Raw genomic sequence first — 17,756 nt, 5'->3', positions numbered from 1 at the left:
TCAATCTACAAATGTTCCATTTTTATTACAAAGTATGAAAGGCAGAAAATACTGTACCTAATACACAGGAGGCTGAAACTTAGAAAGGTGGTTAAAAAATCTGAATAAAACTACATAGGAAGCAGGAAATAGCATAAAAGGATGCAACATTCCACTTTCAAGCGATTCCAGAAAATTGCCTTAAAATTTACAGTTTCAACAATATGGTTCCATGACTCAGGTGTTAAAATCCATAGTAACAAAACCGTTTGTATATTCTCCATAAAAATAAAGGAATATAGGGACACTGCAGTTATCCATGTCAACAACACATGTCAGATGAACAGCAGGATATTAGGATTCCTCTAGGACAGTACAGTAACAAAGTTGCAAGTCTCAGTATGGAAGGTGGAGAAAATAAAGAGGACAGAAGTAAAACTACTATTGCTTTAACATATTTCAGTGAGAATAAGAAGTCAGGAATTTCATCTGGATGTTTGTACAATCATGCTACAAAGATTACACCTTCAGGAAGTTACCACACGGGACTGTGAAGGGGAACAGCAGAAGGGAAAAAAAAAAAACACACAAAAGTAAACATCTCCTACTTGACTACTGATAATAAAAATGCTTCGGCGCAACAGATTTAAATTACATTTTACACTGCTAGCAACCCAAGTGTTTTTAAAACAGTTCTTTTTAAATAGTAGATATCATAATTCATATTCACCAGGTTGTCAAAAAAGCATCGCATTGCTTCACAGCTCTACTATTGACTCTTTCATTCACTCGTTCTTGCATTTCTGCCTTTGTTTGGACTTGACAGACCAATCCCCATCGCTCACAGAAGAGACTTGAGGCTTGCATGTTTTACAAATAGGAAAGCACATTCTAAGAGATGTTGACTTGTGGGTACGAATGAGAGCTGGAAAACAGGCTTACAGCTAGTCACGGCTGCAATATTTTTCAGGAAATAAGCTGATCATTTCTTTTGTTAGATTTTCTGAAAAGGAATAAACTTTAAGGAAGCCAGACAGAATTTTCTCTGATGAGCACGGAAACTCTAGCTTGAGGCTGAGTATTAGTGGCTGCACAAAAGGCCACTGAGATACTTCGCAAACAGTTATTTTCCTGAAGTTCGACAGGAGTGAGCAAGTCTCACAAGTGCCCTTGCCTCTAGTCTGACATGAATCGCTAGAGGAGCATTCAGCGACTGGTGTGTCCAGTTGCATTTTTAACTACTGTTTTTTAGTGCTGGTGAAAGGTGCTGATCAAAAGTTCTGGAGATCTTTTCCTAAAGGAATAGTCAGGAGCATGCTAAACTCCTCTCAGTATCTTTGACAAGGAAACATTTCTGACTTCTCTAGGGTAAGCAGGGGGAAAAAAATACAGCTGCATCTCTAAGCAAGCATGAGAAAGTGCTCTTTAAGTGCCACATACAAGTGATTCCCTGGATTCTCTGCAAAGACTGAGAAAACTGGGGACACAGTTGACAGGAGTTTGCCCATTCCAGAACAAGTTTTGGACGCCTCATTTTAGCGTCCACTGGACAATAAATTCAGATCTGGTCTGAAATACTGTCTGATAGTAGAGAGCAGTAAATATGTATCAGAGATAAGTTATGTGCTAATTGATAGGATTAACATGATTCGGATTTGAGGCAATAGGACCATTTTGCTAGTAAGCAATAGGAAGACTAAACCCTTCAGTATTTTGATGGGCCTGTTACCGCACAATAGAGCCAATAGCTTACCCTTGCTGCCATTTATCCTTTCAGGACATACCGAAAGGAGTTAAAATACCGCTAACAAAGGGAACTGACAAGTTCAAGAACCTAAGTTGTGTGAATTTAGAGATGGCAGCAGCCATTTTTCTATCACAAAAATAAGTTATCTGAAGAATCCACCTACCTTATACATCTTTATACAACCAACCGGCCATTACTGCCATCACTTTCAAAAGGTGGAAAAGAGGATTCCCAAACTCTGCCAAGTTCCTAAGCAAAGCAAAGGGACTCTATCTGGGTGGCAAGCAGCACTATATTACTTGGACTGGCCTTGCAAGACTATCATTCGCAGAACAGAGCGCTTCACTCTGCAACATTAACAGTGTTGTCAAGTGCTCGTGTTTCTGGTGTTCACTAGAGACAGATGAGGGCTCTCTAAACACCAACCACCATAGCCAGTTTAGGAGTTCAATAGCTGCTGTATTTAAACACTTTATACACAACACAGATAAATGCCTACCGTGAAAAGACTCTGGTAGATCCTAACCTTACCAAAATATACTTGTTAAAGTGCCATCTGTAAGAGAACAAAGCAGACACACTCAGCTTTCTTAATTTACATTTAGAACAAGCACAAGAGCATCTGTGAATTCCAATATATTAGACCTTTCCCCTCACCTAGTCTCTGGTAGGCAATGATCTACAGTTGAGACTGATGTGGCTTTCCCATTGTGACAACAGGCAAAAAATAGATCTTTTTACTATTATCCAGAACATTCAGGAGACTAATTACAGCTAAGTTCTGAAAGGCTCATTAATTTTGACTTATGAGAGGCAATGCCTCCCCCTTTAAGTACATTTCAAGGTCCCATAAGGAACAATCTGTATTATCGGTCTCCTTTCATTTCATTCTTTGAAACCGCCATGTTTCTGTTCTAAATAGATTGTCAAAGCACTCAAATCCTTGCCTATTAAGTCCCTGCACACAGAAGTACAAGTCCAGTAGATGCAACCTACCATAGGCCATTTCATTTAGACATTTACAGAGTTAACATACTAACCCGCTAATTCAACATTCAACTCCCCCCCCCCCCCCCCCGTAGCTTTTCACTTCACTAATGAATTTATATGACCAAGATCATCTGGTTGAGAGCCAATATGCTAGCAACAGGTTGTCCATGTAACAGTCGGAATCTAGCAAAAGCTTGGTTTAAATGGAACAAAGCAACCAAACAATAGCTTAGTATCGGGAATTAATCAGCCAGAGAAGTGATACAGAACTAGCAAAGTCCAAGGAAATGTCATTTCCATCCCAGAATCGAAGCCTTGCTTGTTTCAACAACATCACGTTATTTTCTACTTCGCTAACCTCACTGAGGCTCAGACTCTTCCCTTAATGCTACTTTATGCTCAACGGATATAAGGAGTTTGAAAGCAGTTGCTCTGCAACATCTAGAAAGCACAAAAATAATCAAGTGCTGAAGCAGTTGTTTCCATAAACTTTGGAGTAAAACAATTCTTATGGCAGCTTTTCACCAGCTTAACATTCATTTAATTATGCCGGGTGTAACACGAGCAACTATTTCTTCCGATTCATAGACTGCAGTGACAAATCTCAAGGGTTTTTTCTTGCTGGTTCAAGTTTATCTGCAAGTAGACAGTTCGTTCGCTGCCACCGTGTCAGAAGGTGTTGGCAAAAGGGCACTGAAGTCTCTCTTCCTCCCCTATACAGGAGCGCCATTTGCACTACAGAACATCTCACCCATGAGGATTTTCATGGGTTTCCAGTCATTAGCCTCCTAAGTGACTGCTTTGAAAAGAAGCTATTTTAAGTAGCACTCCCCTGTTCCAAAACAACCTCTAGTGATTCCAAATTAAATTTCATATGAAGAATGACACACTATGCCCAAAGCAACATGTTATTAAAGGTAGCCCGACTGGCTAAATAAACAAGATAGGGGCTTTATTTAGAATCCACAGGAGTCTCCAAAATTCCTTCACTTGCCTTTGAAGAGCTTGGAATCAGATACCAATCCCAGAAGCAAACTTCAAGCAGTTTTGTGGGTAGAGGGGACTCGCATTGGATCCTCTTCAGGTTCACAACAGAAGCATTTTTTCTAATGGTAGCAAAAGCTACCAGTTTATTCAGACTATTAGCCCCTTTATACATGCTATTTCTCTTCATCATCTTAACATAGCAGAGATTATATTCCTGTAAGAATGGACCATATTTGCCATCAGGTATAGCCTATGGAGTCTCGTAGTGACTCAACTTTCAACTAAATTGCTCATGTCTTTTTTAAAGCACAGCTCTACAGTCGTAAAATAGCTGGTTTTAGCTAAGCAGCAGAAGCAATCATCTTCTAATTCATCTTTTACTATCTATATGAGAATGAGGCTTCAAAGCATAAAGGGGACTACTGAAAGTACTAGTGTTACAGGTAGTTCCCATCATTCCCAAATCCACAGCAAGTTAAATTAAAAGCTTGTCTAGTAACAACTAGGTTTGCACTCCAAGTCGGAAAGTTAAAAACCCTCTTAGTAACACAAACAGTAGGCATAACGTGCTGTAATTAAACAGTACATTCCAAGCCTGCATACATATTTTTATATGACTTAAGCTGTGACTGCAATTAGATGCTGCTGCTAAAAAAAGCCTAATTTTCACTTCTTAATTCTGCGCAAGCATTTTCCAATTTAAGATAAAGTGCTATTGTGAAGAATGATAACCTAATTGTTTGGCTAATGCTGTTCTGACGTTTAGATCAAATCTGCCTGTGGAACATGCCACTCATGACTTTAAGGTCAGATTTTCTTACTAGCTGCAGTGAAGTTTTGTCAGAAGTTCCACAACTGAACACAGAATGTCAACGAGAATGCATGAGCTTGAACTGTATTGTAGTCTCTCTTGGCGCTCTGATATTAAAAGGGGTAACATAATAGAGCTATCACTAATCAATTCCGATCAAATTCACCAAGTGGTGCTTTGCTGAGCCCTACGTTGAAAAGTAACCTGGAGAAAAAAAAAATCATCGTTTTCAATGTATCCAGAATGATAAAACTTTTTTTTTTTTTTTTTTTCAGATTCTGTTCTGTATTTGACAGTGGTCTCAGTGTCAGCTTCACTGTTTCACAGCAATCGCTTTTCCCAACTTGCCTTTCCTGCATAAACTGAAAAAAGCCAAGTTCCCCAGAGTCCTACTATTTATAAGGCTGCCTCTAGCTGTAGGTAGATACTCACTAGATTGAAAGACAATTTTGATAGTTTCTGACTCTTACAAATTATCAAAATTCAGCTGGCATACCTCACAGCCCAATTACAGTTGTCGTATCTTTACTGGGAGAGTACCGTGGAGCATTCACCTGAACAGCTATGTTACATTAAAACTCTTTGAAAGATTTTTAGCTTGCCTAATCCACTCATCTTTGATTGCAAACCACTACCGTAGAGCAACCCACTATTCAAAACAAACAGAAACCCCTGGGTTTCATTCCCAAAAGAAAAGGACTAGCACCAACCCATAGCCCTGATGGCAGCTTCTTTCAATTTAAACCCAACTTTATGCATCACTTAGGGAAACTTCTTTCAGAGAAACAGCTTTCATTTGGATAGTAGACCAGCTTTTCCAACACATCTCACTCATTCAACAAGCTCTAACAGTACAAAACAAATACACTCAGGAAAAAGATTGCTTCCTGCTCCTCTCAAGGACTCCCAGGAATACAAACCAAATGCAAAGAAGCACCAATGTACGAGTTGGCCACAAAATCTTGCTCATGTCATTTGCCAATCAAGCAAGGTACAAAGTGTGAAACCATTTTATTTTGGTTCAGATAGTAAGTATTCTAAGGGGAAATCATTTGATTGGAAATGTCAATCCAAAGTCCATTACAAATCACATTTTTTTCATAAGTCATTTACCTCACAGATAGCTCAAGTCATGCAAGTATCTTCTCTCTGAAACCTATTACCACTCTGTTACCTAACACAGCTTTAGGAGAGACACAATAAATTCAGTTATAATTTAAAAATAAGGCCTACCATCGTAACAACTGCCTAACGTGTCAGAAAAGTCTAAAGAAATTGTGCAACAGGTACTTCACAGCACCAGGTGATTCTGCCCAGGTAACCAGGTATAAGGAGCAAGGCAACAGCTAGTTTTGGCAAGCCTTTACTGTCAGGGGGCCTACAGCATTACTGTGATTTCTATCTACGAACAGATCCTGCTTTGGGCATATGGAAGTGGATCACATATCAAAAGTAAGAATTAGGGAGAAAAGCCTTACTCAATAGAAAGTTAGCCCAATATATAAAAAACATACAAACGTTTAAACAGTTCAGAGGCAGAAACAACAGGAACAAAGATTCCTGCCAAGGTGGCTGTTAACATCAGTGTCTTTTTCCCCCCACCTTGTTTTACACTTGCATCTATTAAACTAGCTGAATGCGCTGCCTCAGCTGGCTGACAAACACATGGACATATGCAGCAACTTAAAGCCTGCAAGCTTATTAACACAGTCAACAAACAAATATACAGAACTTTTTAACTGAGAAAAAAAATTAAAACCAGAACCCAGGAGGTCCAAGAGGCTCAGCATGTCTCTGCATTTTAGAGTCTTGGAGAGACAGGAGACACCTGCCATTAATTCTTGTAACAGTTTCTTGGAACAGTAGATGCAAAGCAACAACAGATACTGGCCACTTGACTTCTGCTGTTCTTACTTTAGAGGGGAGGGGAAATTATACAGCCCTGCCTCAATTTGGCATGAAGCAGTAATGTTACACTCTTAAAATCTCCAGGCAGTTGTTGTAGCAGATAGCTATCCAGTCTGGCTGAGTCGATGCCCACTGTACATTGTTGATTTCTCCCTCTGCTGTATAGGCCAAGATAGGGTCCTCAATGGCACGAGGCATTTGCTGGATATCCCAGATGAGAGCCTGATGGTCATCCGCTGCAAATGGACAAGAACATTAGAAACAGAAAAAGGCATTACAAGGCCTCCATACATGGCTAAAATGGGTCTTTTCTGAGAAGCCAGATAGTAAATGCCTGCTGTATTCCAATGAGAATTCAAGCCAGAGATACAATGATGCAGTCTGCTCCAACACAATTAACCTGCTGCACACACCATTACACATTATCCAGGATAGAGTTAAAAACCAACCAGTGGAACTCACATCTGTTGAAAACATTTAAGAATTAGATCAGAAAACACTAAGCAGCAGTAAAATCAAATAGCATTAGCCAAGGGAGAGACCGTGAGGAACTATGGAGCCCAATATCCAAAATGTGTAAACTTCATTAAGTGTCTCAATTTTCATAAAAATTTTAGGAAAAAAGTCATCAATAAAACGAGCATCTCAAAATAAAAAGGGCTTCTAAATTGCAGATGGTCTTTAGCAAAAGGCAGAAGTAAAAACTACATGAACATTTGGAGAGAGAGGACTTTACAAATGCAAGTCTCCCAGACCTTCACAAATATAAAAGGCTAGAGGTGGATCAAGAATCTCTTTCCACGCTTACCTGCTGTACAAATATGGCAGGAAGAATGAGGTGCCCAAGCAATTCCATTTACACATGCTCTGTGGTTGTTTAACCTGGCAACAGGAGTGCAGGGAACTCTGACGTCTAGAATCACAACCTTCGGGGAAAAAAACCCCACAAGTTAATAATTTGATTTTTGTCATTTTTTAGTTTTTTAGTTTTTCTTCAGAAAACAAAATATTTTGACTCAAGGCTATAAATACAGCCCTTTCCTAAAGGATGCCTTTGGCAAGCACACACTGTTCTCAAAGAGCTGCTCATTGTCTTGAAAGGAGTAAGACTTCACAGGCAAGGGCTTGAGAGTTATACAACAGGCCAGATGGGCTATACTTCCCTGAAGCAGCACTGGTGACAAGCTAAGATGCACTAGCTTGTGCACTGAAGTGAGAAAGAACCAGCTGACTAAAATACTTGCACTTGATAAGATTTCATATAAAGACTAACTGGCTCACAGACCTCTCTCAAAGAAAAAAAAAACCCACCTGAAATATGTAGGAGCCGTACACATCTGCAAATTTATAGTGACCCTCAAAAGATCTTTATATCTCCTACTGAATCAGTGCAGTAAGGACTGATCCTTGTCATACTCCACTTTAGGCACTGACACAGCATCCTCCCCGCCTCAACCTGCCCACTTACTTCAAGGAACTGAGTACTAACGAGCAAACCACCTTGCAAAAATCACAACCCCTGGCAGCTACAGAAAAGCTAGTGCCTTACCTCCATGCCATCCATGGCCATTGTAGCAAGATAGTTGGGATCCTGCTTATTCCAGCAGAGACGCAGCAGCGGATGGTGTTGTGGGTCCTCATAAATTATGGTGCTGTGTTCCAGGTGACGGAGATCAAACATCCTCACAGAGCCATCTGCACCAACTGAAGCGAACATATCTCTCCCACCACCTGCACGGCTAAATGCTATGTCATACACCTGCTCAATATTAGGACAGAGAAACAAACTTAGTTTTAGTGAGCAGTAAAATGGATTTTCCATATGAACAGCAGATCTAGTAGCGATATTTTGTGTCAGATACTTGACTTTCCTAGCAAGCTTTTAGTTACACAGTTACCACAGGGAGGGGTAAAAACAAACAAGCAAAAAAAAAAGTTTGAAGGGTTACGCTATAGGATCATTCACTGAAACTGAATATTAAAATTTCCCAGACTCAGATTTTTATTTTAATTGCTGAAGAGTAGCATTATGTTAAAATAAAACAATCCTGTAAGTTGTTTATTGCCTTTGATATACAGTTAATTTCAATTCCAGTTTGATATTTTATCTCATTTTTCTAAAATATTCTGGAACATAATCTGTTAAAAGGAGCATATGCTCCAGTCTGGATTCTATAATGAGTACATTGAGTAATTTTGCTTGCCAATGCTATGGTTTTAATTAATTTGGTCTTCAAAACTGTAAATCTTAATTTTGGATAGATAACCTTTTTTAAAATCAAGAAAAAGGGGGAAAACAGAAAAGCTCTGTTCCTTTTCTACTGCTTTAAAATATGCAATGTAAACAACCACAAAAAGCCATCACCTCTTTGTCATGTGCAATAAGTTGGGTCTTAACATGGCCAGAGACCAGATTTACTCTTCCCAGAACCTGTCCTGTCTCCAAACCCCAAATAGTGCAGGTTGTGTCAATACTAGAGGTACCTAAAACAAAAACATTTGTTAGGAATATTATTCTCGTGGATTATCTAATCACTTACTGGATTGGTCCAATATCCTCTGACACCTACAAATCAAAATAGCTACAAGAACAGCATGCAATTGAAAATCAAGAATGTCAAACAGCCAAGAGCCTTCCAACGCTTTTAAGCGACCCAACCCTTTTAGCTACAGAAATAGCCTTCCTCACACAAATAAAGTGTAAATAGCTTGCGTCTTCTTCAATCTACAGGGAAGCCTGATGCGACTCTAAGATACGATTTTTCCCATCCTGAGAGTCTGATGTACATGTCAGAAACAAACTCTAATTATAAATGTTGCAGTAGTGACTCGAGGTGGGGGCTAGGAGCAAAGCTCTTAAAAGCTGAGATGCAACACAAAATAAATCAAGTAGTAAATAATTGCAAAGACACACTATCACTATTAATCTCTTGGCAAATCCCCTTGACATGAATGGCTGCACTCTTTGGGGGAAACAAGCCTCTGCTGGCTCAATTACAACAGGCATCAGCTCACCAGTCCTAAAGACTAAGACTTCCTATCCATAAGTAAGGAACAACAGAGGCAGCAAAGGTTATACCAGTTTGTGTGACCCGTTCTGCAGCAGAGAGGGCACCTTTCAACGCAGAAAAAGGTCTCCATGAGCTGCTGTTTTTTTTTTTTTTTTTTTTTTTTTGTCTAGGACAATGGCAGTTCCTCTGATGTACAAGCTTGGCCACTCATTAGTGATCAGACTACTGATTGCAATGACAGCAGCCAGTCACAGCTGGAACTTCACCAGACTAAATTCAGAGGCATATCTTTTCCATGCTGAATATTTAGCACTGTGTCATTCTCACCTAGAAGGTAAGGATCCACTTCATTCCAATCAAATGATGTCAATGGAGCACAGAAATCAGAGTTCTTGTTATTGTTCAGCAAACACTCCAGCCGGGTCTCTGTTTCACCCACCTTTAGAAAAAGTGAAACATCTGACTTCAATAGCAACATCACAGAGCGGGTTTCTTTCCTCTCAGCTTTACATCCTAAAGCTCTGGAAAATACAATCATCACCTCTCTCTCTCTTAATCTTGTGATTAAAACAGCATCTGTTTCATGTTGTATCACATTATAACAACTACCTTCCTAGACTTGCTTCTCCTATAGCTCTTAATATATAGTCATATTTTTATTGCAGTTAAGAAAACAAGTTGTCAGCTGCTCTGACTTGGTTTTATGTTTTCTCCTCCACACGGTAGCAAATGCAAGATGCCCTGAATGGAAGACAATTCGCTTTAGAAGACCCGGTCTCAAGTGAAAATGAGATCCACGTGCAATGCTATTAAGATCATAGATCATCTTTTTCAAGAGAGACTTTACTCACTCTCCACACACGCAGATAGTCACCACTGGTTGCCAAAAGGTCTGGATATACTCCCTTGGTGTCTGGGATCCACATAAGCTTTGTGGTAGGATAGGGGTGATCAAAGGTGTTCCTGCAAATGAACTCTGAGCTCTCTTCATCCAAACCAACAAGCTGCACCTGTAAGAAGCCATATTTCAAATAAAGCATTTTATCAAAATAACCATTTATAATTACAGCATCAAAACGCAGTTTCTTAGGAGGACACCTTTTGTAACCACAAGGACAATTAAAACGGACCATCACGTCAACAGAATGAGAAAACGTTAAAGCTTTGCTTCCATGCATATGAGAACTTGCATAAGGCTGCAAGTGCAGCCCCAGCCAGGAAGTGAAGTGAAGCGTACATAATGAACATGCTGTTTTACTTCAAAGGGATGATCCTAAAAGGAGCAAAATGCTATCCTAAAGGATTAAAGAACACTCTTCTCTTCTCCACATTGCAAAGCCTAGTTTAAATCACAATCTTAACTACACAAGGGTTATTTCTGCTCGTCTTTAACTGATCCGATGCTTACCATGTAGTCTTCAGAGAGCAGGACAGAGAGCATGGTTTGCAAGCCAATCAATCACAATTAAAGCCCACACCTTGGGATATTTAGCCATAACCCTACAGATTGTGACAGATCACGTCAGCTAGAAATCAAGCTGTTTTCAGCATCACATTAACTAATATGTTCTGTCACAACTGCACAAAATTAAAATATGGATTAAATCACATCCCAGAGTCAGAAAGTAAAACAGAATTCAAACTCGGGGGGGGGGGGGGGGGGAAGGAGGGGGAAGCTGAAATATTTACATAATTATTTGACTGCTTTGTGTGAAAAGACCAAAGCAGCAGTTTTGCTGGAAGATTCGAGGTAACCACATTCCAAATTAGGTATTTGCACAGTAATACGGCAATGAGAAGGGCTAACTTGTGGAGCTGCAAGAGTAATGCAAGACAGAGCAGACAAGAAGCTATCTTCACATAGCTTGGTCATGACAACACCTGAAGTAATGCTTGAAGTCTCAGACGTTATGTTATTAGAAAAATATTGACATGTCAGAAAACATTCGGAGAACAATACGGTGCTGGGAAGATATCTTTACCCTAGCAGCAACTAGAAGACCTAAACAGGATGAAAGCCCCACTGCGTTAAATGCTGTTCAAACACAATCAGTGTGGGGACAATTCACTGCAATTAGTTCATAAGCTGCTCACAGTAGGAACTTCCTAATACTTTCCACACACAGCAGCTTCCTCCTGGAAACAGTAGCTTAATGAACATTTTATTCCAAGATGCTTATCTTTACAATGTCTTTGTATTCCTAAATATTCCAACATAAGCAATTCGTTTAATAAACTACACATTTAAACTAGACCAGAAATCTACCATATGCTTTTTGCACTCAAAAAAAGCCAACAAATCCTTCAGTGAACCTTATACTATAACATTCAAGAGTCCATTTAGTGATGCTCCTTAACAAAGGCAAACCTTACCTCCTGGCAAAATGAGAAGATCCATCCTTTTCACCCCACAACACCCTAAAATACATACTTAAAATGTACTTCTAAGCACTGTATACTTGTCTACCTTATAATTATCTTTATTACAGACACTCCTCATTATACTTTGGACTCCTTTAATATGTATCAACCAAGAATCTCCTAGTCTTTTGAAGTGATTGACAAATACCTTTCTAACTGCTTTAGGGATTAGAAATACTAAGCAGGTTTTACAAAGGAGGCAAATTGTCCTTGGTCATAGAAAATCTTGTGGCAAGGTCAGGATCAGAAGACAAATGACCTCTAATCACTTCTTCTCCTTTGCCTATGCTGTTTTCAGCTTGACAAGAATGTATTAAACCTTTACAAAGCAATCGGCACATGCATATCCAAAAGCAAATCTCAAACAGCAAAGGACCCGCTTTTGTTGGTGCCAACTTATACATCCTCGTACTGCATAATCACGTTCATCCCCAGCTCAGTTTCTAACAAATTAAAAAAAAAAGACATACTCACTTAGGATCTGAAGAAAAAGCAGTGACTGTGTAGCAACACAAGACCTTTGTGACCTCTGACATTTTTAGATACAGGCCAGGTTAGAGAACAAAAATTGCACTAGTGACACTAGAAGATCTCCTGGCAACTGCTGAAGATCAGGGTGCCTGACACTGATTGTCAGGCCTGGCAACAGCCGGGGATAATTTGGAGTAGGAGGCATTGGACTGCCCAGAAATAGGAGCAAAACTAGAATATACTGCTTGAGAAGCTCTGTTCTTTCCTAACTTACATATTCAAAGGTACAACTGCTCTTCTGCTCTTTGGAAGTTTTTTTGTATATGGTGATTACAGAATCCCTTAAGCAGGCTGAATAGGAGCAGATGGAATTATTTTCAGGACACTAATATTAAAATTTTGCCTCTCCCTCCTGCAAGTGAGGCAAGATTTGCTGCCACGAACTATCTCAGGAAGGATCGTCTAAAGTTCAGTCCAGATTAAGACTGAGATGAGGCTAGCAGACCAGGAAAATAATCAGAAGTCAGCATACAATTTGAACAGTTCTGCATCCACCTGTAGTTCTTTCAGATGGAAAAATGAGGACCAGGATGTTTAATCTCCATTAGTTTTAAAACTAACCTTACATTAGTTTTTCAATTGTGCTATGACAGTAGCCAGCAATGCTTCACCATTACTTGTTTCTCCCGTACATCAGATATGCTGCAGTCAGATGTGGATCTTCCAACCACAGTCCAAGCCTTTGCCAGCTGAAGACTTAATTACCACAGTACGTCCAAGTACAGAAATACCTGTGATCAGCATTCCTCAGCTTCCGAAAAAGTGATATCCCTCTTCAATGTAATCGAAAAGAAGCAGACACAGAATTAAACGATGCAGATTTGGTAACAGCTTACTTTTTTTCCCTAGCATAGTTTGAAGAGCAGTCACAGTACTTTTTTTTTAATTATATCCCTGGAATCTAATTAGTAACTGCTAAGAATGAGATTTCACAATTATTTTAGTGTCACAAACAATCAGAAAGCTCTCACTGCATCAATTAACTTTAAACCCATGACCAATTTTTCTTTGCAACTCTACGCCTTACAGAGAAAATTAGCCTCTGGTAAAACAACAATCCTGGACGCTCTCTGAGTTGAGGCACTGCTCAGGAAGAGGTGGCAATCTGAGAAGTACGCGGCCATAACACGTCAGTCTGTTCAAGTAACGTGAGTTACCAGCGCACAGGACTACCTTCTACTGTTTTCTAAACTGGACTTAAGTTTTGTCTTACAGATACATCCCTAGATCAGACTTTCCTGAAGTTTTTCACAGATCATTGCTGATCCAGAACAGTGCTAGCAGCAAGATCCAGTAACACCTCAGTTCCATCCAATTATGCTGATGCTCCATGAGAAGTTCTGGAAGCTGACAGTAGCTGGCTAATCCAAGAAGTTCAGGAAACACTACCCTAAAAATTTTTAGTTCTTCTAACTACAGCAAAGTCATCTCTCTTCACATGCCAGTGATTTCATCAGCAAAGGTATACGAGCTGAAACAAAACTCCCTTGGGGTTCACACATTTGTTGGTAACTAGCTTTCTGGTATACTACACAGCTCGTTAGTGGTGGGGAGAGGGTTGACAGTGTTAAGAGAGTCTGGGAATTGGAGATAGCAATAAATCAGGGTTTGGCAGTTAATGTATTTGAATTCCCCACAAAACAGAGGCATAAACAGCCATTTTATATTTGTAACCCATCGGGTACTTCAAGCTCTGGTAATTATTACAGAAATAGAAACTTAGAGAATCTGTCCTCTCATTTACTACACTACCCCACAGCAGGCACTTCTGCTGCAGTGAACACTCGGTGCGTCAGAACTTTTTAACCCCCCCCACCCCCTTTTCAAAATAAAACAATAGATTAATAAGGAAGTGGTATTTTCAGCTGTTGGGTTAGATTTTTAGAAAGCTAGAATTGCTTTTCCAGACTGATGTTTTAACATATTAAGGGGAAGGAAGGAAGCCAATTTTTCTCAAACAAAACACTGCAACATCAGGAATAGGAGCTCCAAACAACATTTCTAAGAAGCCTCCTAAGATTATGACTGCTGAGTCAGATGAAATGAAATGGAAGTTCCTTGAAAGTCTTAAACAGCTGCTTATCCCTGAACTTCGGATATAAAATCAAAAGCTCTAGATCTTTTGCAGCACAATGGTATCAACTACATAAACAGGACAACTTCAGTTCTTTCCTGTTGTTCCTTTGGTTGTACCACTCACATGAACAGACAGAAGCTGGAGCTGAAAGAGTCTGCAGCTAGCACGTCCCTGACATGACCAGACAGCATCTGTCCAGCAGTTCAAAATCCAGAGTACGAAGTCATTTCCTTCCTAAATATTTCAGTGTCCTCCACAGAATTCAGAGGAGTGGCAAAAGTCACAGTAAGTCACCAAAAAAACAGTGCAACTGAAAAACTACTCCCAAGCAAGCTCCTTCTGGTCTTCCAAGTAAAGGAGACAATAACAATACTCTAAGCAATAACAACACTTACATTTACCTAAGACAGCTCTCTCTGTCAATGACCCTCCTATTTGGAGGGCACCTTTGAAAGCACTTCACAACTGCAAAAAAAAAAAAAAAATACACACTCTGTAGCATCAGACATAGCAAAACATCTCAGCAAAGTGAAGGTCATATTACACTAGATTTATTGTACAGGCTTAATTTTTAACCACGCATCTTCTTTGTTTCTATAGCAGCAGCATCCAGACAGGCATCTCATTCTCATACAATTATATAGTGCACAGCACTTTACAGGGACTGAAGTCAACAGGATAATAGTTATCCCTGAAGCACAGAGGTCAAAAGAATCCAGGGGAAATGTTTACAGACAGCAGTAATTTACATAGTCCTACACAATTTCCGTCTGCAACAACTGTGAATGTAAAGGGCGGAAAAGCCACTGGTTGACTCAACTGCTTTTCACTTGAAAAGTCTGGACTGAAAAGCAGATCCTGTCTTAATCTAGGGCAACCCCAGGGAACGGTCCAGACTTAAGGAGTTAAAGGTCACATAAATCACCCTTCTGCACCATAAAGCTTCACTCTGTTACCTGTCCGCAGACAGCACAGAACTATACCTGCTTATTAATGAACTCTACCACTTCTAAACAAAATATTGCTTGCATTTGTTATTTTAGGTTCTCACAGTACATGCTACACAAAGCATTTTAAAGTTAGTCTCTAAACAAATAGAAAGTTTTCAAGACCAGTGACCTGCCTTTCCCCAGAACCACAACAACACTCACACACATGAGGAGACAACTCACGTTCAGCCAGTAATCGGACTACGATACAAAGCGCTCGGTACAAGTATCACTGCTTAGAGTACTGCAAAAGCAGTAAGCTAACTACTGCAAGAGATGTCCACTCCAGCCGTACGGTCACCTCATCTCATTACAGCCTTGCACAAAGCCCCATTCCCAACACCAACTTTTCCAATATCATTTTCCGCAATCCTATTAAACAGCTTGGCAAAGCTGCAAGACACACAGGCTACGTACAAAGTTGTACTTACAAACTCTTCAGTTTCACACAAGTTTATTACGCTCTATAGGTATGGCTGTTTCTTTATTTCTCCTCCAACTGTATGCATTCACTGCATCAGTTCAGCACACTAGAGTCTGTCCAGAAAAGGACTGGGCATGTATTTGAAGAGGTGATGACATGGCTTGTACTATCAGTGTTAGGTCCCTTGCTTATACCTGGCAGGGAAATAGTGAGGATATAATCTTATGCCTCAGGACATTCTTGCCCCCAGAGAGGGGGCAAGGAACTAAAGGATCAACAAAAAGAGTTTATATATTAAAAAAAAAGAAAGAAAGTTACTGCGCACAAGTCCTCCACAGCACTAAAAGACAAGTAGGGCATAACGCTTCCAGCAAAGCCTTACGCAGCCCGCACAAGCACAAACTCGAGCCCTGCCGTAAAACTTTGCAGCGCCCTGCGCAGAAGCCCTGTACGCTGTACCTAGGAGCTCTTCCTCGCCGAGGAGCAGCCCCCGCGCTGCTCTCCCCGGCCCCAGCCCCTCGGCCTGCAGCAGCCTGAGCGGCCCGGCCCCCCGCGCTGCTGCAGCCCGCCGAGGGGCTGACGGCGCCGCGCAGCCCCCCCCCTCAGGGTACCCCCGGTGGGGCCGTGCCGGGTGCGGGGGCCCCGCTGTCCCGGGGGTGGGGGGGAAGGGAGCGGGCCGCGCTCCTGCCCCGGCGCCGCCCACCTTGTTGTTATACTCCTCCACGAAGCTGCCCAGCGCCAGGCGGAACCGCTTGTCCGGCCGGACGCTCCAGTTCATGGCGTACACGGTCCAGGGCGCCTCGTATTTGTAGATCTCCTTCCGCTTCCCGTGTAGCGACATGGCGAGGCAGCGGTGGCCGCGGGCCCCGGAGGAGGAGGAGAAGCGGGGGAGCCCCGGGCTGGGCCGCGGGGCCCGCCGGAGGGCAGCGGGGCCGGACGAGGCGGCAGCGGGCGCGGCGCAGCGCGGGCCGGGCCGGGCCGGGCCGGGCCGGGCCGGGCGAGGCGAGGCGGCAGCGAGCGGGGCGAGGCCGCAGCACGGCACCGCGCCCCCGGGCCCGGCTCCAAACCCGGCGACGGCGAGAGCGGCGCGGAGGCCGTTTGGGATTCGGTCCCTCACACAACGGGAGCGGAAGCCACGCGGGGAGCCCCGCCCCTTGCACACGGCTTGGCTGCCTGGCCTGTCACTTAGCTTCTCGAGCAGCTATTGGGTAATTCTCCCGTCCGTTTGGCCCTCTTTGGCTTTCTATTGGTCGTTTTACCCATCATTCCAAACGGACGCTAGCCCCCTTGAGTGAGGTAACCTACCGTTGCGTTTGATCCCACCCCAGACGGAGGCCATACTCGTTCTTGAAATCCCATTGGCTGCTAGGGGTCGCAGTGGCATGAGGCGGGGTCTTGAGACCTTACTGATAACGGATTGGCAGGAAGAGGTGTCAGTCACGTGAGTTGGAGGCGGTGGAGCACTTCAGGCGCGCGCTGGGGTTAACGGTTCGAGCCCCGCCTCCGCCGAGTGCCTGACAGGGTTGCGTTTATCTATAATTAACCGAAGCTTAATTATCGGATTTTATTGTTGGTAGCACTTAACAGCCTTGGAGCAATTCCCTGAGCCTTACCTGGGGAAGGAGCCTGTGCGGGCTTCCCAGGCAGCTCCTGGCTGGACGGGGACAGGCTGCGGCCCAGCGCGCCTGGCGTGAGCCCCTGGGCCTGCGGGCCGAGGAGCCGTGGCAGCCCAGGCCGGGCAGCTATTTGGCTCTGTCGCGGCTGCCCCGGGGACCCGATGCGGGTACAGTTGCTCCTGAGGTGCTCATGCAGGTCCCTTGAGGGCCTTGGGGCTCCCCAGCTCTCTGGGCTGAGCAGGAGAGGCGGCACGGTGCGGGGATG

The 17,756-nt window shown here is 42.3% G+C and overlaps 1 protein-coding gene across 1 annotated transcript; it reads right to left on the bottom strand.

The window, feature by feature from the left end:
- On the bottom strand, positions 1–16,816 carry DCAF7 (DDB1 and CUL4 associated factor 7). The gene is made up of 7 exons (XM_068919080.1): positions 16,579–16,816; positions 10,285–10,443; positions 9,761–9,872; positions 8,788–8,906; positions 7,972–8,181; positions 7,231–7,348; positions 1–6,658 (listed from the first exon to the last, which is right to left on the bottom strand). The coding sequence occupies exons 1-7, from the start codon at positions 16,714–16,716 to the stop codon at positions 6,486–6,488; spliced, it is 1,029 nt and encodes a 342-aa protein (XP_068775181.1). The 5' UTR covers positions 16,717–16,816; the 3' UTR covers positions 1–6,485.
- Between the last annotated feature and the right edge of the window lie 940 nt (positions 16,817–17,756).

Source organism: Struthio camelus, chromosome 25 (genome assembly GCF_040807025.1).
Source record: "Struthio camelus isolate bStrCam1 chromosome 25, bStrCam1.hap1, whole genome shotgun sequence".
NCBI lineage: Eukaryota > Metazoa > Chordata > Aves > Struthioniformes > Struthionidae > Struthio > Struthio camelus.
The sequence above is the reverse complement of the archived record's forward strand: the minus strand, read 5'-3'. Positions and strand labels throughout refer to the sequence as shown.